The following is a 24,636-nucleotide window of genomic DNA, read 5'->3' as shown; positions in this document are numbered from 1 at the left end:
CAACTGTCGATTTACCATCAGACCAAGAGTGCAGCAAACATCTTTCCCAGCCACTAGTGCTTTTATTTTCCCTGGCATGTAGTGGCATTGGATTCCTATAATGTTACAAAAGGTTCTGCATAGGTAAGTCAGAACATTAAAAATAATTTTAAAAAATCTACAAAATACAGCATTTAAATTTTTTTTTTTTTTTAATCAAAACCCAACAATCTATAAGGGCCTTTTGGGACTAAGAACTTGCACTGTTTTGAAAGTTCTTACCTGTCCTCAACTCTGACTGAGCTCCATCATTTGCTTTAGTGGTTATATCTATAATTAAGCACGGTTAATATCTCTGATCTGGTGCTACTAAAATGCATGAGATAACAGCTGCTCTCAATCAGATCAGGCCAATACTTAGGCAAGTGATTTGCATGAAATGGCGCTCCATTCACAGCCACCTACTTCAAGCTGCCCATCTATGCAAATCAGATTAAATATAAATGGACAAATTATCTCTAATGTCATTATACAGAAGTTAATTGACAGCAGGGATGGATTGGGTCCATATCTTTTAATCTTGTTAGTCTGTATGCTTAACAGCATCCTACAGTGAAAACCTGACATCCCATCTCTTCATTTTTCACCTGCTTTTATATCCCTGGCTGCTCCCCTAGATGACACACACATCAGAAAATCTCTATCTTTTGAATCAAAATAACAGCAGTAAAATAGCAACAGAGAAATGGAAAGCATTAACCAGGTAAAGCTTACTTGTGATTACAATGTAGGCTAGAGGATTCAGATATCACTGTTGAGGCTTACACTATACCAGCTAGCTCTTCTCAAGCATATCACAGTGGTAACTACATCTCAATGCACAATTATTTTGCTGTGCTCTTTGGGTAAAATTTAAAGACAGTATAATGAACAAAGTCTTTTTCACTCCTATCTGTTTGCACATGTCAAAGTTCAGATGATATTCCAGTTTATTCTTCTGGACTTCTATCCGTTCATATTTATCAAAGATTAGTTTATTTGCCAGCTGGGTGATAAGCAAACTTACTCCCAGCATATTGCTGTAACAAATCAATACTTCTCAACGTGCACTGCAAGAACTTAAATACTACCAGTGCCACCACATTTCACTGTATTTCAGCTTTAAAAAACAGTTTGCCAAATCAAGTGGTTTTAAGCTATTAGAAGTAGGTAACAAACATCTTGGATCAGTTTGCAAGATAAAGTTTCGTAAGGAGGACAGTATATATAGAATAGTGTCCTGGGTTGTAGTTTAGGATGTATTCTATCACCACCTTCAGTTAATGGCCCATCAATGCCTTTTGCATGACTCAGAGAAAACTCCCAGAGGGAGTTATCTCTCTCTTTAATGGGCCATTAAGGCTCTCTTCCATGACTCATCATCCCATTGTGAGATGCTCCGCCCACAGGGAGGAGCCAAGCATTCTCACCTGGATATAAGCTGGGATTTGGGACAGTAGAAGCAGCCCTCACCCACTGGATTCCCAGAGGACTGGAGCTACCAGACCTTTCTACAAGATTTCTGTTTCAGGAAGACCACCTCGTCTGGACTGTTTCCATCACCCTGATCAGGTTGTATTCTGACTCTGTCACTGTTTTTTCTTTTTGTATTTATTTTATTCTATTTTATTTTCCTTTTCTTCTCATTAAATTTTATTCCTGACTTAGAGCTTCTTACTTGGTTTGTTTTCAAACCACAACAAATAGTTTTGCCATTTCACTGCCTATTGTACCCAAGACAAGGGTTAAATAGCCCCTGTTCATGTACTCTAGAAGTTTCAATCCCAGAGCAGGAAATAACAGTTACTCACACAGCCCAGTGTAGTATTTGACAGTACGATGGCTGTCAGCTGCAATGGCCTCACCTGACTACAGCTGCATGGGGTTGTTACCATAACCACAGCTCAGGCAGTGGGACACACCAGCCTGCACAGCCTTTGGTGCAAGTTTCTCTGCTCTGAAGTGTTGCAAGCTTTGGCTGTCACAGCAGGTGACTGATCTGATTTATTAGGAGAGGTGTAAGTTTAAAGACCTCCAACAGACAGGTCAGAGTACCTTAAACTGCCTCTGTAAATTATGCAGTGAGAATGTGATGGTAGTTTCAGTATAAACTCTTACCCCTCACCAAAGGAGGATCAAGCTACTCTGAACAGGCCACTTTACCACAAGAGGATCCACAGAGTATTTTAACAATCACATTGCACAACTGCTGCTTTCAAATGTTGGTTTGCTACAGCTTTTAATAGGGGAAAAAAGAACCTAAGAAATTTCACACCCATTACACCAAGTATTCCAACAACTTCCCTCTCACACACGTTTTGTTGCACAAAAACTGTTCATAAAGATTTACTCTGTTAGCAAAAAGAACAGTTTTGATTCAGAGGGGCGGCCTGTACGTTTATTCTGTTGTTACCTTGCATGCCTCCTTGGGGCCCACTGCTACTGCAGGTGTGAATAACTGTGATCGCTATGTGCAATGGGAGAAGTTCTATCCTCCACTGATGCTGTAAGAACTCCCCCTAAGTTTTTGGGACTTATTAACTGGAAAGCTGTGAAAAATGAGGTTCGCTTTCTTGGTAAAATTTTAAAAGTTTGATAAAAAGCCAATTAGGAGACAGAAATAAAACAAAGAGTTACGGCTGGGTGCTTGTCATTTAGCCAAAAGCACACTTACTATCTTGGAAACACTTCATTGAACACTTTTTTAGCCTGATGTATATTTGTAGACCATTATGCATTATTCAAACATTTCTTTGAGTTTAGATGTTCTTTTGCTTGGTTTTAACTTTTAACTTGTCTTTATGCTACTCTGTAGATTAAATCAGTATCTTTTACTTTTCTTCATGGTTCTATCCTGTTGTTTTTACTCTCTCTGATAATGGAGAGTCAATAAATTTTTTCTTCGGGGTTCTAGTTTCTGTCACAGTTCTTTTCATTTAGATCCACAAACGTGAGGAATTACTTAATTGCCTTCAGTATACTTTGGGTTAGTTACGTGAATAAAAGCATTTCACGCTACTATTTTTAAGCTTTGATAACAGCAAAAATAAAAACTATATTCATACAGCAAAGGTTTTCTAACATTATACATATAGCATTCATTTTCATATTTGCAAAAAGCCAACTTTATAATAAGTATTTATAACAAAAGCTATTCAAAATTCTGTTTGCATACAGATAAAGAAGAAATATTAACATTCACATAATACAGCTGCTGTGGAGCTAAAAAAATTCCATAAAGATGCTACAGAGATACAAAACATTACAATTGCACAAACTATAAATAAAAAAATGAACTGTAAACACATAGTTATGAAAACCTAAAATATGTGAAAAATGACAGGTTTTGCTACCGCAGCGGGTTAAAAAGTTCCTTTTCCAACACATGGTGGATGGGAGGATGCTCAGATCCCACTGAATTTGTCTGGATGTGATATCCTGTGAGAGAAGGCTTCATGGCCTGAGCCCTGCCTGAGAAATGAGTAAACAGCTTGAGAAACCTGCAAGATTCATGTCTCTCAAACTAGGGAAAGCTGCCAGCTTTGCTATGAGGAGCAGGAACTTTCTAGGGAGTTTTAATGCTAAAGAAAATAAACAAAAAGGAAAACTTTGTATGATAATTTGTTGGTTTTATGATCTTATCGATTGTTGTGGTTTTGAAAACAAACCAAGTGAGAGGCTCTAAGTCAGAAATAAAATTTAATGAGAAGAAAAGGAAAATAAATAGAATAAAATAAAATTAATACAAAAAGAAAAACCAGTGACAGAGTCAGAATACAACCTGATCAGGGTGATGGAAACAGTCCAGACGAGGTGGTCTTCCTGAAACAGAAATCTTGTAGAAAGGTCTGGTAGCTCCGGTCCTCTGGGAATCCAGTGGGTGAGGGCTGCTTCTACTGTCCCAAATCCCAGCTTATATCCAGGTGAGAATGCTTGGCTCTTCCCCATGGGCGGAGCATCTCACAATGGGATGATGAGTCATGGAAGAGGGCCTTGATGGCCCATTAAAGAGAGAGATAACTCCCTCTGGGAGTTAACTCTGAGTCATGCAAAAAGCATTGATGGGCCATTAACTGAAGATGGTGATAGAATACATCCTAAACTACAACCCAGGACATCGATTTAGCTTAAAAAATTCATTATGTTAGAAAAGCGAGGCTTCTGAGTACATTTCGTTCAGCCTAGTTTATCCATAATAAATAGAAATTACTTTAAAAAAAAAAAAAAGGTGTTTTGCCTCAGGGACAAAATAATAATAATAAAAGAATAATGGTTGCCTTAGCAGGCAAAAATGTAATACAATGAATTTCCCCATAGAGAGTCTCAATATAGTGATCACTAGGGGAAAGAGTATTGCTGTCTCCACACAAGCATAATTTTCTTAGGCAAAATAACTACTCATGGGTTTATTGCTGTCTTGTGCAGCCCTTCTCAGAACAGATCCAAACCAGTCACTCTTAACGCCCTGTAACTGCGGCATTATTATGGTAACACCCACAAGACACAGACAAATGGGTGTTGAAAATGTGTAAAAAAGTTATCCACAATATCTCTCCTCCCCCTAATTTGCAACCTAACAGTGTAGATGCAGCTACAGTCACAAACACAAGAAAGCAACATTAATGTATAATTGTATAAAGTTACCAGAAGAAAATCAAAAAGAATTACAGACATCTGAATGACAAATCTCAATTCAAAATCTCAAATCAAAACCAAGAGTAAATATCAAAAGAGGAAATACGAGGACCTCTTGTGTTGTGTCGTAAAAGCCAAAAAAGCAAGTGATTCTCAGAAAATGCAGGCTACTAGTGCCGTATACTGTCCAAGATCAATTCTAAGAATTTCTACTCACACATTTAAAAGAAGAGGAAACGAAACACACAACCCTAGTCCTCAGCTTTCCAGCACACACCCAAGACCTAGCTACGGAACTGGCAAAGCTGCTAGTAATCTGCTAACTCTATCACAAAAAACTGGTACGAAATTACTGTGAGACAACCCTCAAATTCTAATGTTGCCAAGTGTAAGAAAGGTAGAAGTTTCCAGCAGCAGTTGCCCCAGAGGTGTGAGCGCAAAGCGCCTCAGGCCCGGCTGGGTGCCGCTGTCCGGGGCTGGCGCGCAGCTCGGGCGGGGAACGGGCCACAGCCCCGCGCTGCTCCGGCCACACGGCAGCGGCTGAGGGCCGACACCTCGGAAAGGAAACCAGAAACAAGCCTTAATCGGGCCAATTTCAACAGCTTTGTTCTGAACGCTTTAGAGTACATGGTCTTAGGAGGCTTCTTATCTACTTCAACAAAAATCTGGCGTCTTTCTTAACAACTTTTTTTTTTTTTTTTTTAAATAAACGATCCAATTCTAGAGGCTGAGATTTTTATAAAACCATCAAACGTTTCAAAACTGGGGCCTCATTGAAAACTGCTTGTTTGTCTCCACAGAAATGCCAAAAGGGTACCTCCTCAGATACCGCACCTGGAGGTCCCGCATCCTCCGGCGGCACCGGGCTGTCAGGCCCTGCACGTCCTGCAGCGCCGGGAGAAGGAGATCCCGGCAAGCTCCTCGGCCAGCCGCGGGATGACCGCCGGGGGAGGAGGCTCGGGCCGCCTCGGGCGGCGGCGGTCGAGACCTGAAAGAGCGCGGCGGCTGCCGCAGCGGCGGCCCGGGGCGGGGCCTGGCGGGGGGCGGGGCCTGGCGGGGGGCGGGGCCTGGCGGGGGCGGGGCCGCCGCTCCCCGCGCGCCGGTTCCGGTTTAGCGGCGGGCGCGGAGCTCTGGGGCCTCGGAGGCACGGCGTCCGTGCGCGTCATGGCCGCGACCGCGTGGATGCCCACGGTAGGCAGGGGCACGGGCCGGACCCCGCTCTGCGGCGCTCAGGACGCGCCCCGGAGCTTGGCGGCGCCTGAGGCGCAGCCGCCCGCCCGCAAGGTCGCGGTGCCGCCGGGCCCTGGCAGCGCTCAGAGGGCGAAGGGCCGCGGGCCGAACGGCGGCCCCGCGCGTTCTCTCCGTCCTCCTCCCGGGGACGGCGGCGGGAAGGGGCTGTGGGGACCGTTACTCGAGCGGGCCGGGCCGGGCCGGGCCGGGCGGGGGCGCCGCGCCATCCCTCGGAGCGGCCTGCGGAGAGGTCGCGCTGTAGAGGTCACGGCAGCTGCGAGACCACCGCGGCTGCGGGCGGCCCCCGGGGCGCGGGCGGCTGACGGTACCGCCTGGAAACGCCGCTCCCGCAAAGGGGCCGCGCTACCGGCCACTGGAGAGCCGGCTGGGGAGAGCTGCTGCCGGCTTCTGGCCGGCGGCTTTCTGGCCCCCACACCTGTCCTCTGCGATTTACAGCTCTGAACCGTTCTGAAACGCACGCCTTGTCCCGGGACTCTGACGGGGATGCTGATTTTTGCCTTGAGTAACTGAAATTTCTTCTGTACCTTTCAATAATGGCCTGCTAGAGGCAAATTCATTGAGGCCACCCCATTTAACCTATCTGCTAAAATAAGGAAGAACTGTCAAGGGCTAATCATGACAGGAGACTCTAAGGTCAGAATGGATCAGTTTTCCTTAGGTGGATTCTCTGTTGGTGTCACCAACGTTGAACTTCAGTATAATGTACTAGGCCCATAATTTCTGGTAAGACAGACTGTGCTCTTTCTAGGGCTTCTCTAGAATGTGAATCCTGATTCTATATGTAGGAACTGTCTTGTGAGAACACTTACACTCTACAGTCAACTTCACGTTTTCATTTGATTGCTCTGCCTTCATCCTTGACCGTATAGCCTGCTTTGGTAAACACTGCTTGCCTCTTGCAGTGACCTTGTACATCTCATGTGGAGCTACAAGTAAAAATAGATCTAGCTTAGATTACTTCTTCCCCAGCGTTCATTACAATATGCAAGAGAATTATGTTGTTTCTGGTTATTTCTGTTGGTGCCAACGTAGTTTTTTCCATTTGCCATACACCATTCTATTAGTAAAGAAATAACAAATACGAAAGGGACAGGAGAGGAATATGACTTGTCAAAGTCATTTCAGCCTGTGTATGTGAGTATGGCAGAATTGAATTGTGTAAGTCTCTACAATTAGAAGTCTTCTGGCTCTTAAGTCCCAGGGGCATCAATAATCCAAGAGAGGAGGTTAAGATTAGGAGACTGTGATTTTTCTGCAGATTAGGGATTTTTTCCATAGTGCTCAGTTGGGCAAGAGCCCAAGCTTAGATACCATGCCAGTTTTGGAGCTTATGGCCTGTTCAGAATACTCAGAAAACATAATTTTTTGACTGTGATATGTAGACTTGTTGCTATGGTGAATTTTGTCTTTAATGTGCATTTCAGTTCCACTTTTAAAAAACGCCAGGCATGCAGAAGGAATTGCTACAACACCTACAGGTATAAGAGGTAGAGGAACAAAATTCACCACAGTTTGAATGGAAGAAGCAACAGTAATGTAAAGTAGTTTTGGAAAGCATCACCTAAAATGTGTAAAGACACAGTCCAACCAACTGCTACCAATGAAGTGTTTGATTTTTTACTTTACTTTCTTTCCCTTTACATGCCTTCATCCTTAGCATGTTATGTATTTAGTTAGAGTTGATGCAGCCTTGCCTCCAAACTGCGGTGTGTGTGAGGGCTCCAGGTGGGGTGCAGTGGGCCCAGGCAGGACAGGAGCGTGGGGCAAGGCGTGGCTGTCCTGGGCTCACCTTGTGCTAAGAATACCCACAAGGCGTTGCTGCTTCTGAGTGTTAGACTGCAACTTGGCGAAGCACTGCGTGCTCTGGTTTCATCTGGACTTTTATACTGCTTTGAGATAAGAAATTTAGAGCAATGTGACTTTAAAAAGCAGATTTGCTGCAATATTGCTAACCTTGTAAAATCCCATTTACGCAGTAAAAGAGCACCTTTTTGGTTTTGATTTTTGCAGGTTTCTCGATTGCTAGGTGCTTTCAAAAGCCAAAAAAAGGTGACCAGAAGTTTTGGTAATGCTGTGAGTATAATAGTCCCTTTTTTTTTCTTTTAAGAAGTTTCTCAATAAGTGGGTTTGGAAATTCATAAGGCCACTGTTGTTAACGGGTCAAACAAGTGAACATGCATGCTCTTAAAGCCATCCTGGATTTATGTAAGTTAATCACTGTCATTGGCAATTGCATATCAGTGTGAGAATACAAAAGGCTCTAGCAAAATACAGAAGTGGTGTGGAAAGTTTTCACAAAATACAGACATAAGCCAGTCTTCTGGAATTCATCTGGGAATGCACAAAAAATATTGGGCAAAGTAGAGAGATTGTTGAGAAGCTTCTCATTTTCTTTCTTTTGCAGACTTCCCTCTAAGCACTAGATTTACTTTACTGCTGCTTTTAGAATCCCTTGCATCTAAAATTCTGTCTTTTTAAGGTTCTCTTTAAACTAGTTGTGTATTTCCCTGTAGATATTTTACCTTCTTTATGTGTATGTGCTTGAAGTGCCCATGAGCCTTCTTTTCATTGAAGGCAGAAAGGAGCAGGGCTCAGCACCCCTAAGCAGGACTTAATCTTAAAGAGCAACTGTGGCTTTTCATTGTACGTTTTGTAGAACAGCAGGTACAACAGTTAGAAAAGAAACTGAAGGGTCATTTACATGGTATAAAAGAAGGTGAGGCACCCCTGGTTGTATTGAAAACACAACAGTTTCAGGCTCAGGTGGTGTCCTGCAGTGCTGTCAGACAGCACAACACTACTCTCAAGGCATTTCATCAGTGACAGCTTGCTCAGCAGCAGTGTTCATTTATCTTAAGCTCTGGTTTTTTGTTGTGCATGGTGAATTACTTTGCCTCAAAATTTTAAAAATCAGTCAATATATATTGAAATTCTGCCTTGTGAGTTGATTCTTTTGTGTTTTTTTCAAATAAAGTAGGTGACCTGCTTTTTTTGTACGTAAAAATGAGCCCATAAAGCTGTTGGATATCTTTAAATAAAACAAAATGAGCTGGAGCACATACCCTTAGAACAGTGATGATAATTTATGTTTTTCTTCAAAGCAGAATACATTTTTCCCCTGTTATTTCTTAAGCCTGGGCTGTGCATTTTTTTTACTTGTTTGATGATGGTAAACAAGACTGAGGTCATTATGAGAGGAAAATAAGTTGGTAGTCTTAAAAATGAGTCTGAGATTTTTTAGGAGGTCACTTGAGAAGTTTAGCTTGGCATGACTTCTTTTTAAGGTGAATGTTGATTTTCATATACAATGTAATAATTTCTAGCACGTGTCAGTATTATGCAGCATGTTGATAAAATTGTAGACATGTGTAACAGAGCTATAACTAGGTAATACAACCTGCTCTCCTGATTTCCAGAGGAAAGCATGCTACATTCATTAATTTCAAGGAGTATTGAGCAGGAATCTGCCTTTGACATTCAGCTTCTGTTTTTAAATAGGAATAGATAGTAGGCAAATTTTTAAACAATTCCCTCAAAACATTTGCATACTCCCTTGGAAAGCAAACCAGTCCTTGTCACTTCTGTCCAGGACTACTGTTCTTCATAGTGAATATTTGGTAAAGGAAAATTTCTTTTGTTTTCTAATAGTTACTTGGTTCCTACAACACATGAAGATGTTTTCTATGTAGAAAACAAACATTTATTTGTTGTACTACTGGTATTCCTCTACTTAGGTACAAACAGTAACTCTAATCCCAGGAGATGGCATAGGACCCGAGATTTCTGCTGCTGTCATGAAGATCTTTGATGCTGCCAAAGTAAGTCGTATTTGTCTTGCTATAAGCATTGCAAATTTAACTACAACAACAAATATTAATTAGGTGTATTTTAAAAGCTTAAAATCTCTTTTAAGAGATCAGGTCATATTTAAGCTATTAAAACTTTTTTCCAGTAGAAAGAGCTTGAAGCTTTAGCTAATAAAAAACAGGAATGTGATACCAAGGCACAGCTTGAAACTGTTCGCTGACAGAAGAGTAGAGACTTGAGAGCAAATGCTGTGTTTAATTTTTGGAAATATGAACTCAATGTCATGTGAAATCACCTTGTTGATGTAGTAATCCTGAGCAACTGACAGAGGATGTTCTTTCATTTATTAGGACTTCAAGAGCAGGTCAAAAGTGTGTGTCAAAGGACTGGCTCATTTTAGCAATCCAGCTGCTGTGCTGCCAGACACGCTAACTTCAGTGATATGGAAACTGACTGTATCCAAGAGCTGTTCTCTTACCTATCTGAGAAACTTCACCAGAACTTGTCAAGTTTTCTAGAAAGGAAATATGGCTCTTCAGGCAAAATGCCTGTTAAATTGTTCCACATTAGTAACAACACCCAGGCATATTCCCTTTTTATCACAACTATCCAAGGTGGATTTGAAAACCTGAAGTTTCTTTAATTATGTTGTATCTTTTCCTTTGTGATCCTTCCTGATGAAATGAATGGGTGGCAGTCTGTCTCCACTTAGAGTCCTGTGGTGAATACAAATTCAGAAAGCATTGTGGAGCATGTGCAGATTTTCAGTGAGATAAGAGATACACATCTATATCATACACAGTCTTCCAGTCAGTGGGGATGACAAGTTCTCTATGTATTCGGCTTTAAAATGTTTTCTCTTGTATACAAGGAACTCAAGAGCTCTAAAACCTTTAAAGAAATAGCACTTGTGTGTATATGACATCTAGGGCGGCATTCTAGTATTTGCATTTAGGATGATTTGCTGCTCACACTATTTCATTTCCACTTAATTACATTTTCAAAAATTACTCTAGCTCAAACATCTCATGCTTACCCTCACTCATCAGAGAAAATACTGTTTAGAAAGGTGTGGAGAAAATTCCTTACACACCTTCTTGTGAAAGTTAAAACTTGAAGTAAAGCCATGACATTAAAGTTGACATAGAGTGTGTGTGTTTAGGCACCTATTCAGTGGGAAGAGAGGAATGTTACGGCTATCCAAGGACCAGGAGGGAAGTGGATGATACCCCCAGAAGCCAAAGAATCCATGGATAAAAACAAAATGGGATTAAAAGGTATTTTAGGGGTTAATACACAGGTATTAAATACTGTTATGTTTATCATGAGTTTTATGTGAAGCCAAAGTTCTTCCTCTGTAGCACAATCAAATGGATAATTATAGGGGACAGCCTGTCAGGTAGTTGCCTGTAATCTTGGAACAGTTCTTAATTTCCAAGCTGTAAATTTGATAGTTGTTGTAGTTGAAGGTGGGTACATACCAACTTTTGGACTCTCTGCAGAAGATATTTTAAAGATAAACAATAGTATACAATAGCTACATTACTAATAAGCAGTATCTTTATATGTTTTAATGAATACATTTCGTAAGATCTGTTCCATATAAGGCTTGCAATTTGGCCTTTACCCAGCTGATTAATGTGCCTGTGCAGTAGCTGATAGAACAGAGAATTCCCATAGCATTCCAGCATAAGGGCTAAACAGGAATTTGGAGATCCTTTGTAGGAGTCCCACTTGACCTAGAGTTTCAGCTTTCAGATCCGTGGACGAGTTTGTTTTCTCGTTCGTTCTTGTGTCTTTTATTTTCTGTAGGGCCTCTGAAGACCCCAATTGCTGCAGGGCACCCATCGATGAATCTGCTGCTGCGTAAAACCTTTGACCTGTACGCCAATGTGCGTCCGTGCGTGTCCATTGAGGGCTACAAAACCCCCTACACGGACGTGAACATCGTCACCATCCGCGAGAACACCGAGGGCGAGTACAGCGGCATTGAGCACGTGGTGGGTGCCTCTCTGCTGCCTTCTGCTGCCTTGCTGCTTCAGTACTGCCAACTTTGCCCATCTCTCTGGGGTTCAGTGGGATTCTTTACATTTGGCAGCCATAAAAAACTTCCTCTGTTGTGAAATGCATTCTGCCTCACTCAGAATTCTGCTGCTTGGTTCCAAATGGGAAGAATGAACTTGCGCTGCTGATGCACTTTGTGTTTTTCAGATTGTTGATGGTGTTGTGCAGAGCATCAAGCTGATCACAGAGGAGGCTAGCAAGCGCATTGCAGAGTTTGCTTTTGAATACGCCAGAAACAATCAGAGAAGCCACGTGACTGCCGTGCACAAGGCAAATATTATGTATGTTGATACTTCTTTTGAGAAAAACAAAACCAAACAAAAATCCCTAAACATTTAATTATAAATAACTGCTTAAGTCTTATTCAAATATGAAACTTCTGTTGATGGCACTGGGAGTCACTAAAATGGGCAATACTGATCCAGTATTGACAGGGCTGAGATAATAGTGTACCAGTGTTCTTATTAGCAAGTTTGTAGTAATACTTCCTTCCAAAGCTCTTATTTTAGAAACTTTTAAACAAGAAAAAGGAATTTAAAAACTGAGGATATAAGCGACTGGTGAATTTTGCAGTTTCCACATCACTTTATACCGAACTGAGTCACAACACATTACGTGACTTCATCTTCAAAAATTCACTAAGCTTTTCATAAATTAATAGAAGTCAATCTGAGAATTAATGTATACTGTTTAAACTGATACAGAAATATTTTAGGAAGGATGAATAGTCACAAATTAAGTTTCTGAATTCTAATTAAACCCCTGTTGCATGCAGTTTTCTTTATCTCCAGTACTGCTTCCTTACAATAACTGCAATATTCTCTTGCTTATCTAATTGCAGGAGAATGTCTGATGGGCTTTTCTTGAGAAAATGCAGGGAGGCAGCAGAAAACTGTAAAGATATTAAATTTAATGAAATGTATCTGGATACTGTATGTCTGAATGTGAGTATTTATGTTCTAGTTGTGGTTATTTTTTTTTTTTAGTTTAAATTCTTAATCTTAATGAAAATATACTTCTTTCTAGATGGTTCAAGATCCATCTCAATTTGATGTGCTTGTTATGCCAAACTTGTACGGTGACATCCTCAGGTATGGAGATTTTCATTTAAACTCCCAACATGTAAAATACTGATACTTTCCCAACAGTCATTGAGGCCACATGCAAGCCAAATGGGTGATCATCTTATGCATTCAGACTTCTTAACAGACATTAACTGCTTCAATTATTAGTATATTGATGGGAGAGGCTATATGATGACTTTTTATTTTAAAAAATCTGTTTCTGCTTAAGGAGGCTATGAATATTGTTCAGATGGTACAGAGAGAATTTTCTCCAAATGTGTGAAGAGTATAAGGGTTTACATTGTAAGAGAGAATGCATGCCTGGTTAGATATTAGAGAAAAATTTTCTCATCCTCAGCACTAAAACAGATTGCGTAGGGTGACTGTGGGACCATGGTGTACATCGGTTGCTCATCCTACAGTTAAATCAGTCTGCACAGTCACTGAAGAACTAGATGTGTGGCCTCTTAACAGTCTGCCAGTTCTTGGTTTATGTATTACTTTTCCTTATCTTCAAATTAAATTTTATATTTGAATAACAATAATACTACAGCTTCTCTGTGTCTTAAAGCAAAACCCATCAGCACACATTTTCTGTTCTGTAAAATTTTTAGGTAGAGTGTAAATTCCATTAAACAGCTGTAAAATTAAATGTATTAATCTGAACTATTAAGTGTATTATGTAACAGTTTCTTCTCACACCTCTAAGGAGAGACTGAGAAAAGAGTCTGAACTGGAATTTTTATTTACATGTTCAAATATCTTCATCTTAGAATTCATCTCCATATTTTTGTACATATAATAAATTTAAAGGTAACTTATGGATAAAAATAAATGGTTCTTAAGCCTCTCTTAAAACAGCACTGTGTGACAATGCTGTCCACACTAAGAAAAATCAGATTCTAACTAATGCTTCTTGCTTTAAGAATTGGTGAAGGCCCTCATAGCAGCTCTTACACTGTTAATGAAGAGAGATCAAATCAGAGGAGTCTCATCATCAAAACCATTTCACAGAGTTCATTATCACCCATTTTAAAGTTCTTATAGAAATTCCATAAAAATTTTCATTATTCTAAAGCTTTTCAATAGATTTGAGTCTCCTCTTGAAGAGGCCACTGTCACCACTGGTTGAGGTCTCACCTGCTGCTCTAAAAGTATGAACAAAATGCCAAGCAAGTTCCTTAGACTGAATAGGCCTGAAGAGGCAGAAGACAATCTCTTCTCTTTAAGCATTAAATACTTAGAGTGACAAATGCAGTCAGTATTCAGTTTTTCCCCAGGCTCTATGCAGCTTAAGATAAATGGTTTATTTTAGCTTAAAATATTGCTCTGCAGAGTCATCCAAACTTTTCTCCTTGTTAGTCCTAAACTAAGGACTAACTTAGTTTTGTATGAGCTAAATTGTAGGCAATAATTATGTATGGATGTGAAAATAACAGATTTTTAGGACCATTGTTCATCAGTGTGCTCAGCTCAGAGGGTACAGTATGATGACAATAGGCACAGTTGGTTGGTCCATCCCTATGTTAATTTTGGTAGAAATCAAATTCACTTTGCTTATATCTGATGATCTGCTAATGTCAGACTTGTGACCTGCAGGCTGTTGAGTAAAGATAGGGGAAAAGCTAGTTTGGTATCACTTGGAAAATGTTCCTTAAGCTGCACACACTACACTACAAAACCACCAGTAACTCACCTACCTGAGCAAAATTCCTCCACATTTTTTAGAAGGAGTTTACATATGAAAAGTAGTTCTGGGCCCCTTCAGAGGAAGTAATATTTTTGTAGTTACATAACCATACATAACAATTAGTTTTTGATACACATTCTGTGTGTCTAGTACTTCTCGTTGTGTCTGTGTCTTAGCGGCTTTATTCAAGTATTTGGAATTTCCTTTTAATTTTCCTTTATTACAATGACTTCTGCAAGTAGTTCTAAGAATTTTCCAATGTTCTGATGGGGTACAGGTGGCTAACAGCCTCTGTCCTTTCTCCATATTATTCTCAGACTGTGCAGCATATAAGTTAATTTATAGTTGCAGTTGATTGATAAACAAAAATATTTTGATACCTTGCAGAGAGACAACTGTATATAGAAAAATTAATGGATTGTTTCATTTGGTGGTTGGGTTTTTTTCAGTGACTTGTGTGCTGGACTCATCGGGGGTCTTGGAGTAACACCCAGTGGAAATATTGGTGCCAACGGCGTGGCCATTTTTGAGTCGGTAAGTCTTGTTACGCAAGGCAGAGCAGTAATAACTTTGTCTCAACTTGAGAATCTAAACTTTTCTATGCCATATAATGTGGCTGACATTTATCTAATAAAGTTCTTTGTAGAACTCTTTTTTATTGTGAAGATGCTCAAGCTTTACCCTGAGAGACTGGTTAAAGTAAATATTCCATGGAAGTTTTTTGCAAATCCTTTTTTTGACCAATACTTTATTTTTCCACATTTTCATATGATAAATACTCCCTATGAAGTAGAGCTTGATAGGCACAATTTAAAGATACTAGGTGACCTAGTTTTCTCTTTCTGATGTCTTTGAACTGAATTGTTTTGGTCCTTGGTATCTCCTTTCCACTGACTGTATCACACCAAAGTAAGTCCTGTTTAGACATGAAGACCTATGGCTCAGGTTGCTTGCACAACTGCCTAGGGCATTTTAATCAGCCTAATGACATTATAAGAGATAGGTTTACTTTTATTTCTAGGTTCATGGAACAGCACCAGACATTGCAGGAAAAGACATGGCAAATCCAACTGCCCTCCTTCTGAGTGCTGTGATGATGCTGCGCCACATGGGAATGCACAAACATGCCACAAAGATTGAGTCAGCTTGCTTCGATACAATTAAAGATGGAAAGGTAACCTGAGGGTGTGCAAATAAATGCAGTGAATTAAATCATATTGTATCAAAGCAAGAATTAACTTGGAAGAGTCACACCAGAGTGAGGGATGTCCTGCTGAGTTGGCCTATTGCATGAGCAGTGCCACTGTCCATCTCTGACAGTAATTATATTATCTTTGGTGATATTAAATCTGCCCAGCGCAGTAATAAGGGGGCAGGCTGTAACATTCCTTTTGTCTCATCAATGCTCATTTTACATTTCCACAGCTTTATGAACTCCAGAACAGTGAATTGGATGGCTGGTTTTCAGGAAAGGAATCAGAGTTTAAAGTAACTCTTAGCATTTCACTTAGGAAGTTTATGAAATGTACAAAGCATTATATTGAAATCTGGATCCTGAAGTGAAGGACACTCATTTGCCTTTTACAGGCTTCATCATCCACTTCCTTTATAGAATTTCAGTCCTGACTGTAATACTTTTGTTTCTGTTTTTTCAGCCCAATTATTTTATTTTTTCATTCTTACTGCTTTCACTCATTTTTGACTACAAAAGAACAGTTTTTATCCAGTATTAGCTTTTTTCTCTGAGGATGATTTATGTTTCTCTTTGGAAGTGAGTGTCTTCAGATTCATGACTCAGATGGCATACTGGGGAGAGAGGGGGCTTATGCTCTGAAACTTGACAAATTTGTGGTCTTACCATTATTGGTTCAGTCTGCATTGATGACCATCTCTTGAAAACATAATTGGAAAGATCTTGAAGACTGCAGTTAAAGAGGATTAGCAGCTAGTCATGCTGGTTCATTTATCTTAGCCAGGACCATGAGAAGCTGCTTTGTAATTAAAAGTAACAGGAATGCTGAAAACAAAAGTTGTCATCATTTTCTAAGTTTGCAGCTATCTTGCTGTGTGTAGGAGCCACTTAAAAAAAATCTAAACTTAAAACTGAATAAAGAGGTGCTCCTGTAAAGTTCCTATTTACTGCTCTGGAAATGAAAGTCTCCATCTGCAGGGCAGTAATTCTATGGAAGACAACAGTGCAAGTTTTGTGACATGGCTACTTGTTTACTTGTTACTTGTGATGTTACAATTATATACTCACAATGGAGAGAATATTTTTAATAGAAAAACCCCATAATGCAATTTAAATTAGAAGATCCTAAAATAGCAACCATGTTTCTATGCTTCTCTTGCTTGTTATTCCTCCCTTCCCCTCAACCAGTTAATTAAGATGTGTGTGTGTGCCACCTGGAGAGGAAATGAATAATTTTAATTATCTCCTAGAGTGCTTTAATGTGCTTGTCCTAGGTTGGACAAGCAATGTTGCCCACTTCAATTTTTATTTTACTGTCTTCATGATGTCAGACAGGAGCTGTACTTGATGAAAGAGATTTTTAACTCTGTATTTCCTATCTCGTAAGTAAACTAAGAAAACATGAGAATTGTTTACATGCAGCATTAAGAGTTAAGTGTGCTTGTTCTGTGTGGGTTTCCTTAAAAAAAAAAGACACAGTCTTTCTGAATTACTCTCAATTAGTTGTCCCTGTGCTGAGCCTTCATATATGAATTTTGCTTTCAAAGGACAAACTTCTTACTGAAGATGCAAATACTTAACCAGTAATTGCACCATTATGGGACTTCGTAGAGCTTTGACCACACACACTTCCTTCCTGTAGTTAGGATAAAATCATGTTAAAATCTGATAACGTTATAAGTACTTCATGTATACTCAGGTTTTCTCTCCTGCACAGTCCTTATTGATGAAGTCTCTATGGGATGCAGAATACTTGATGTATTCCTGCTGACCTTATTTACTATCCATACACAACATATCATGAGAACCTCCAGAATGTTCAGAGGCAGGACTGGGCCCATAATACACTTCAGTAATATTATTTTTTCTTTCTTTCTTTCAGGTCTTGACAAAAGACTTGGGAGGCAATGCCAAGTGTTCAGAATTCACAGATGAGATCTGCCGCCGAGTACAGGACAAAGACTAAACCTCCTCCTTCTGCTGCTGATGACTCTGGAAGGACATGTCACAGAGTACAATATATGCAACCTGATGTCCACATGCATAGAGTTTGCTTATCTCTTGAAAGCAAACTTTTTAGCTGAGGTCTCTCCATTAATAAATCTAGTCCAAATAGCTACAAATGATGCTTGTGCCTGCTTTCAGTGGACTTTTCCAAGTGCTTTGTCTTATTTATTTTTTTTCTATCTGGTGAACATTTTTATGTACATGCATTCTTTTACAGGCACTGTAACTGTCTAATATATTACTTTTTAATTAGAGGGTTTTACTTTCCACGTAGAAAAATTATGCAAACAAACCAGTAACAGAATTAGTGAAATATAAAAGCACCTTAATGTTTAAAACCTACTTTATTGATCTTGTTGAAATTAAAAAGATAGATTTTCAGCCTAAGAGTAGCACAAGATGAAGTACACAGAAACAGGTATAAAATAACTTAAAATAGCAATTTTGTGTTAGAAGCAATGAGAAAACCACTTTAGGTACTCTGGTGGTTCATGAAATACAGCCCTGCCCACCAAAGGCATGAATTAAGAAATACATAATTCTAGAGATTTAATCTATTTCTGTATTTTAAAAAACCTACAACCATTAGCATGGGGTTGCTGAAGAAAAGTTATTTTTCATATCTATATACCAAAATAATCCTTACAAGTTTTCCTCTCTGAAACACACTTTACAATAGAGTTCTAATGAGGGCAAACTATACAAAATTACTTTTGTCATATATTGTGAGGAGAAGGCACTAACTTTGCAAATTACACTAAATATTTCATGACTTTGGCTAGAATGCTTTTTGTGTTGTAATTTCTGGACAGTCTGTTCAGTGTGTCTTCCTGTAGTGACTAGTAATTTTATTCTAGAAACTCTGAATGTAAGGGACTAGTCCTAAATGGATTAAGACAGATCAGTGGTTTGGCTCTGGTGCCTATGTTCCAGAAATACATTTCATCCCTATTCAACAGGATCTGGATCTATTTTTTCCTTGCTTACTAAACTTAATGGGTGCAAAAGCAATTTGCTGCCCCCCCTCCCCATCAGATGCAGATTGTCACTCCTGTCGTTCTGATCTGTAGCTATCAAGGTAATGCTTCTATTCCTGCGCCTGAAAAGAAAATACATATTTTCAAACTTGTTAGTGTAGCACAGGATTATCCCTTCTGCCAGAAGCAGGCTTCTTCCAGCTTCATTCTGTTCATACAAAGTAACTAAGTGGAGTAATATCTGTTATGACTGTTTGGGCTGGTTGTTTCAGCAGTGAAACAACTTTGGAGTAACAACTTCTCGTGTCACTCTCTAAAGTAAGCATCCCATTTTTTTATACAGTCTAACAACATGGTGGAGGAGCTTTATTCCTCCCACACTCTGCTTTTCGTGAATAGGGTGACATTTCTTTCTGTGTTTTACAAGCTGCTGCTTCCTTGTTTTCTTCAGATTAATATTGTTAAATTCTGAATTACCATTGCGCACAAAATGGGGAAGAATAAACTTTTCAAAATCCTATTGCTTGTTTTCTTTTTATAATCTCTAGGCTGCTGCCTTCTCTTATGTATCGAGCCGATTATTGGTACTTGCAACAAATCTTAGGTCTGTAAGATGTGTGAGACTGGTAATGGAACTTTTATGGAAACCTTATCCTGTTTTGCATAATTTTTTGTCTCAATAATGGCCTGTGGCCTGCCTACCTGTGTGAGCTACTGGAGCTGTCTGCCAGAGATCACTTACAACATACCCTTTAGACAACTTCGTGCCAAGCATTTCCTTCTCACAATATGATTTATTTTGCATATGGGTAAGAAGCAATGCAGCCCACATTTGCCAGAATTAGTGCAATGTGAATACTGAAACATGCAGATGCACATGCACACTGACAAACATTGCTCAAAGTAAAGCACTGTAAGCAATTTTAAGCAAGTTTCTGTAATAGCATTTTAATGTGAGAGCTCCTGTGGTTACTCCTTTGTGTCTTTTGGTCTTAGGGAGCTATTCCCCTGCTTTTTCTGACTATCTGTTTTTATGAGAAATAGTAATACTTATTCCAACATTGATTTAAGAAGTGAACTGCTGTGTTCACTGAAGTCAAAACTCTAGGCGTTACAGAGATAGGAGTGTCTTCAGGTTCTGAAGTGTGCTAGTGAACAAGGAAGTGTTCTCTGGGAAAAAATTACAGCCTGTTTGTTTGTTTGTTTGTTTGTTTTAAATAATTATCACTGGAGTGGTATGACAGTTTCATTAAGCAGTACTGCTATCTAGCAAAATACATCATGAGCTACAGGAAATATCCTGTAGAACAAAAGGAAAAAAAGAAAAATGGAAGACTGTATAAAAAACTTTTTGTTTCAATCTTTTTGATTGTTTCAATCTTTTGTTTCAAAGAGGAATTAGTTACATCTGCTTTGTACAACACAGAAGGATGTTTTAGTAATTTAGGTCATAATGTAAAAGCATATTGGAGAATGGACACACTGTAGATGCTTCTGTAAGAAGGGGCCAAATGATCAAGTGAGTATCAGAAACAACTAAATTGACAGCAGCTTTTTAGTGGTTTGGTTCAGTAGATTACAAACTCAAAGCATAAATCTTTGTTAATGCTTTTGATGAGAAAATACTTTCTTTGCTCACAGATCTTTCTTAATGCTTGGAGGAAATACTTTTTATTCTTTATAGAAGGAGTCTACTTCATTTCGGTATTTCTCAAGCACAGCAAGCCGCTTCAGTTTCATTGTGGGACCTAAAAAGAGGGAGAATCAATTCCAGAAATAGGAACAAAAATGCTCAGTTTAAACTTTGGTGCCTACGTTCTTTATTGAAGAGCGTCTTGGGAAGAACGTGCCCCCTCTAAGCAAAGATAAATGCTAAAAGTGAGATCGATATGTGAGCATGATAAGTGAGGTTGTCTCCACATAAGTATGAGGACTATGAGGACTTCAGAGGCAACTGCAGGTAAGAGAGTGGCACCTGGCTACTACTTTTTTCATACAAATATGTTTTTGAAAGCTTTTAAACAATTCCCAGTTTATTCAAAGAGCCTGGTAATGGGCTTTGGGCTCCATTATCATGCCACTTTTGTTTGTTTTCTTTTAAAGAGAAACTTTTAATGCCTTAAGTTTTAGCTTTTATCTTCCAGATCAGTAATGCTTAAGCATATAACTCTCAAACTCCATTGCCTGTCAGCTACTGTTCTCCCATTTTATTCAAACAAAAAAATTTCTCTCTAGGTCTGAAACCTAAGGTCACCTTACTTTCATAGGCCCACAAAAATGTAAACTACAGTGAAGTGGGAAGGGCGGGGGGGGGGGGGGGGGGGGGGGGGGCAGGCAGGCCGGCAAACTGGGGAAATGGGACTCCACTACCTGAAGCTGTAATTGGACAATTGGCCTCCAACATGTAAATAGACCAAACTTACATCTGTCTGAAAAACGTGTGACAGTCATCCTCTTTGGTGTAGTCTCTGCAAGACTCCTGCACTGCCCAAGGTGTACCTTGTGAAGGCCTTTCAATAAATACCTACCTTTATCTTTTAACTCTGTCTAGCCTCTGTCCTAGGTAGCCATTCCAGGCATCACTTTCAGTATTCGTACTGGAAGTTATTAATGCTTTAATGCACAAGGAATTTTAACCAAAATCGCTTAATTACCCAAACCAATCTGAAGTTTAAGAGCTCTACTTGCAAATGAGCACAGATTCATAACTGTGTGCACAGCAAAATCTCCACAATTTTTGTATTTCTTACCACACACTGCATAACCATTTTCCTTTCCCTGTAGTGAATATTCTTAGATCAGCGGCCTCTTAACTTTGAGTACCTCAAGATAAAGCAGTAAGTCTTACCTAGTTCTCCCCCAGAAATGGAAAAATCTCTTGGCAGGACGATCCATTTCTGAATGCAATGAACCCTGTTGGTAGCAGTGCTGTTTACTCTGTTGATGCCCTCCTGGATGGCCCTGTAGATCACCTGGTCTCTCGTAGCTACAATCTCAGACACTTTGGTGGCTTTACTACCACTCCTCTGGCAGAAGTCTCTGGCTTGGTCTGTTAGAATGTCAGTAGGATCAGATGTATCTGGGTCCAGCACACTCTAAAACATCAAATGAAGTGAATCATCAATCGCTCACTCTTAACAGGCATTAACAGATTCTCTGACCAGGCCCTCCCACCTGGGAGGAAGACTCAGGATAAATACACAAACATACTGTAAGCCTTAAAGAGCAGAAGCATCTACATATCATAAAGGGTTTTTCTTTCCGCTTGGCTACCAAATGCAAATATTTCTGGCTTATGTGCAGATGTCACGAACAGACTTACAACACGTGAATTAATTAGGTCATAGAGTCCATCTCTGGTCTTGAGTTTCATATTTTCCATATTTTCCAAATGACTGCCTTGTTGGAGGGAATCATTTAGCTCATCAGTCAATGGAATTATTATGGTGCAATGCAAACAGCTTGAGACAGAAATGTTCCTAGACTTCTTAAATCAGCATTTCTGTTTGTTGAGGGTTAGGTTTGTTCCTTTTTTGTCCTAAAGAAATTTTTCTTCCCCATAAGTTACTAGGAGACTAAGTACTAAGTATTTAAGGGTGCTTGACCAAAACAAAGACCTGGCCGAAAGCTCCAAAGCTCAGAGGGGGAGGTAACTGGAGTTTGGGAGCAGGTAAAGGACAGAGCTGGAGGCAGCTTGGGCCCTCTGGCTTTCAGCATTCGGAGAGAGAGGACGGCCAGCCTGCCGCGTGCTGCGGGAGGAGTTCACTGCCACAGAAGGTCCAGCCCCGGGAAATCTACCGCCATCTGCTGGCGTGCCCTGGAATTCTGAGCTCCTCCGCCTGCCCTGCGGGAGCTGGGCCAGCCCTGCCCCGCCTCTTCGGCACTGCTCTGTTATAGTGTGACCCTGCACCCCCTGCCCCGCCGGGACACCCTGCCCTGCCGGGACACCCTGCCCCTGCCGGGACACCCTGCCCCTGCCCTGCCGGGACACCCTGCCCTGCCCCTGCCGGGACACCCTGCCCTCCCCTGCCGGGACACCCTGCCCTGCCCCTGCCGGGACACCCTGCCCTGCCGGGACACCCTGCCCCTGCCCTGCCGGGACACCCTGCCCCGCCGGGACACCCTGCCCCTGCCCTGCCGGGACACCCTGCCCTGCTGGGACACCCTGCCCCTGCCCTGCTGGGACACCCTGCCCTGCCGGGACACCCTGCCCTCCCCTGCCGGGACACCCTGCCCTGCCGGGACACCCTGCCCTCCCCTGCCGGGACACCCTGCCCTGCCGGGACACCCTGCCCCTGCCCTGCCGGGACACCCTGCCCCGCCGGGACACCCTGCCCTGCTGGGACACCCTGCCCCGCCGGGACACCCTGCCCCTGCCCTGCCGGGACACCCTGCCCTGCTGGGACACCCTGCCCCTGCCCTGCTGGGACACCCTGCCCTGCCGGGACACCCTGCCCCTGCCCTGCCGGGACACCCTGCCCCTGCCCTGCCGGGACACCCTGCCCCGCCGGGACACCCTGCCCCTGCCCTGCCGGGACACCCTGCCCTCCCGGGACACCCTGACACCCTGCCCCGCCGGGACACCCTGCCCCGCCGGGACACCCTGCCCTGCCGGGACACCTTGACACTCCAGCTGCCAGCCGGGGACTCTCCACTGTCCCGCACTGTCCCAGCCTGGTGCTCTGAGGGTCCTGGAGGGGCACCGAGACCAAACTGCCCTGGCTTTTTGTGAAGCAAAGCCCTCAAGTTTCTTGGTACTGTTTTTTTATTAATACTGGTGTTGTGGTTTTGTTTGCTTTGTAATACACACTAGTAAAGAACTGCGATTTCTATTTCCAAATCTTTGCCTGAAAGCCTCTAACTGCAAATTTAAAATTGGAAAAGGTGGGGGGGGGGGGGGGGGGGGTGGTTTACATTCTCCATTCCAAGGGAAACTCCAGCTTTCCCTGGCAGATACCTGTCTTCCCAAACCAAGACACTATTGTGATATATGGTATAAAATAATTTGTGCTTAAGAATTAAAGATTTCAGGAATTGTAAAACCACAAGAGGCAGCAGGGGAAGAAACTCGTTTGCAATAGAAAAGAGGATGCCATCAATTGAGGAGGAGCCTCTTCCCGGGATGGGTGATAAGCATTCGATATCCATCTGTGATAAAATAATCTGCGTCGTAAGAAGGAGCCATTCCTTCTCAGAAACTTTTTGACAGACCGGCAGCCAGAAAAAAACCCGACATGATTACATTAGAAGAAGAGGGACAAAAGAATGAGAAAACCCCTGCCAAGCAGAAAAACGGTATGAAAACGGACCCTCTGAGGGCAGAATTTGTGAACAGAGGGAGGTTCGGGGCGATAGAGACCGAATCTAAGGTTCACCCAGTGCCGACCCTGGGCTCAGCACTGTTTGCTTGTGGCTTTCTCGACACTTATATTCCAATTATTCGATAAATTCTGGTTTTATTGATTAATCTGGCTGACCGTTCATTACACTATTGTATCTGAGTGTGGAATCCGGGGCAGTCAGCGCTGGGGCTGCTGAGGCCCTGTTCCCCAGAGGCCCTGTGCCGAGGCACAGCCGCAGCCCCGCGGCCCGAGGCCGGCTGAGGCGGCTGTGAGGAGGAACGCGCGGCAGCATGTGAGCAGGGAGCTGATTGGCTGACAGGACGCGTGGCCGGCGGAGTGCCGCTGAGCCAGCCAATGGGCGCCCTTCTTCTGTGGGGGTCTGCTCATGGCCGGTTGGGATGGAAGGGGAAAGGGCGGTGATTTCTGCAGGGAAGGGAGCGCCTTGGGAGGCCTGAGGGGCCGTGTCTCTTTGTTCCCCAGGGCTACACCTGAACATACGGACTGTCAGTCACAGAGGTGAACAACTTGAGAACACCTAAGCAGCATTCACTAGGTATGTCCACAGAACTGAAGTGCGCATGTTTTAGGA

General features: G+C 41.7%; 2 protein-coding genes and 1 long non-coding RNA gene across 3 annotated transcripts in view; 2 read left to right on the top strand and 1 right to left on the bottom strand.

The window, feature by feature from the left end:
• Positions 1-3,417: 3,417 nt before the first annotated feature.
• LOC136366807 (uncharacterized) lies at positions 3,418-4,288 on the top strand. Its single transcript, XR_010744589.1, has 2 exons — positions 3,418-3,668; positions 4,145-4,288. It is a non-coding gene; the product is annotated as an uncharacterized lncRNA (long non-coding RNA).
• A 1,450-nt stretch (positions 4,289-5,738) lies between these two features.
• Positions 5,739-17,847, top strand: IDH3A (isocitrate dehydrogenase (NAD(+)) 3 catalytic subunit alpha). Its single transcript, XM_066328785.1, has 11 exons — positions 5,739-5,844; positions 7,915-7,977; positions 9,639-9,722; positions 10,874-10,988; positions 11,524-11,711; positions 11,923-12,056; positions 12,617-12,719; positions 12,802-12,866; positions 14,979-15,063; positions 15,551-15,703; positions 17,604-17,847. The coding sequence occupies exons 1-11, from the start codon at positions 5,818-5,820 to the stop codon at positions 17,685-17,687; spliced, it is 1,101 nt and encodes a 366-aa protein (XP_066184882.1). The 5' UTR covers positions 5,739-5,817; the 3' UTR covers positions 17,688-17,847.
• Positions 17,848-20,175: 2,328 nt separating this feature from the next.
• The window catches only part of ACSBG1 (acyl-CoA synthetase bubblegum family member 1), a 38,504-nt gene continuing 34,043 nt past the window's right edge, over positions 20,176-24,636 (bottom strand). The window contains exons 13-14 of the mRNA XM_066328784.1: positions 21,554-21,800; positions 20,176-20,453 (exon numbers count right to left, since the gene is read on the bottom strand). Of these exons, the coding sequence (XP_066184881.1) occupies positions 20,377-20,453; positions 21,554-21,800 (324 nt within the window). The 3' untranslated portion in view covers positions 20,176-20,376. The remainder of the gene's footprint in view (positions 20,454-21,553; positions 21,801-24,636) is intronic.

The sequence above is a fragment of the Sylvia atricapilla genome, chromosome 13 (genome assembly GCF_009819655.1).
Source record: "Sylvia atricapilla isolate bSylAtr1 chromosome 13, bSylAtr1.pri, whole genome shotgun sequence".
NCBI lineage: Eukaryota > Metazoa > Chordata > Aves > Passeriformes > Sylviidae > Sylvia > Sylvia atricapilla.
The sequence above is the reverse complement of the archived record's forward strand: the minus strand, read 5'-3'. Positions and strand labels throughout refer to the sequence as shown.

Excerpts from the sequence above, each read along its gene's own strand:
- IDH3A (XM_066328785.1), top strand. The coding sequence starts at position 5,818 with ATGGCCGCGACCGCGTGGATGCCCACG. Across the intron at positions 11,712-11,922 it reads ACAGCGGCATTGAGCACGTG|ATTGTTGATGGTGTTGTGCA; the intron begins GTGGGTGCCTCT and ends TGTGTTTTTCAG. Across the intron at positions 15,064-15,550 it reads GCGTGGCCATTTTTGAGTCG|GTTCATGGAACAGCACCAGA; the intron begins GTAAGTCTTGTT and ends TTTTATTTCTAG.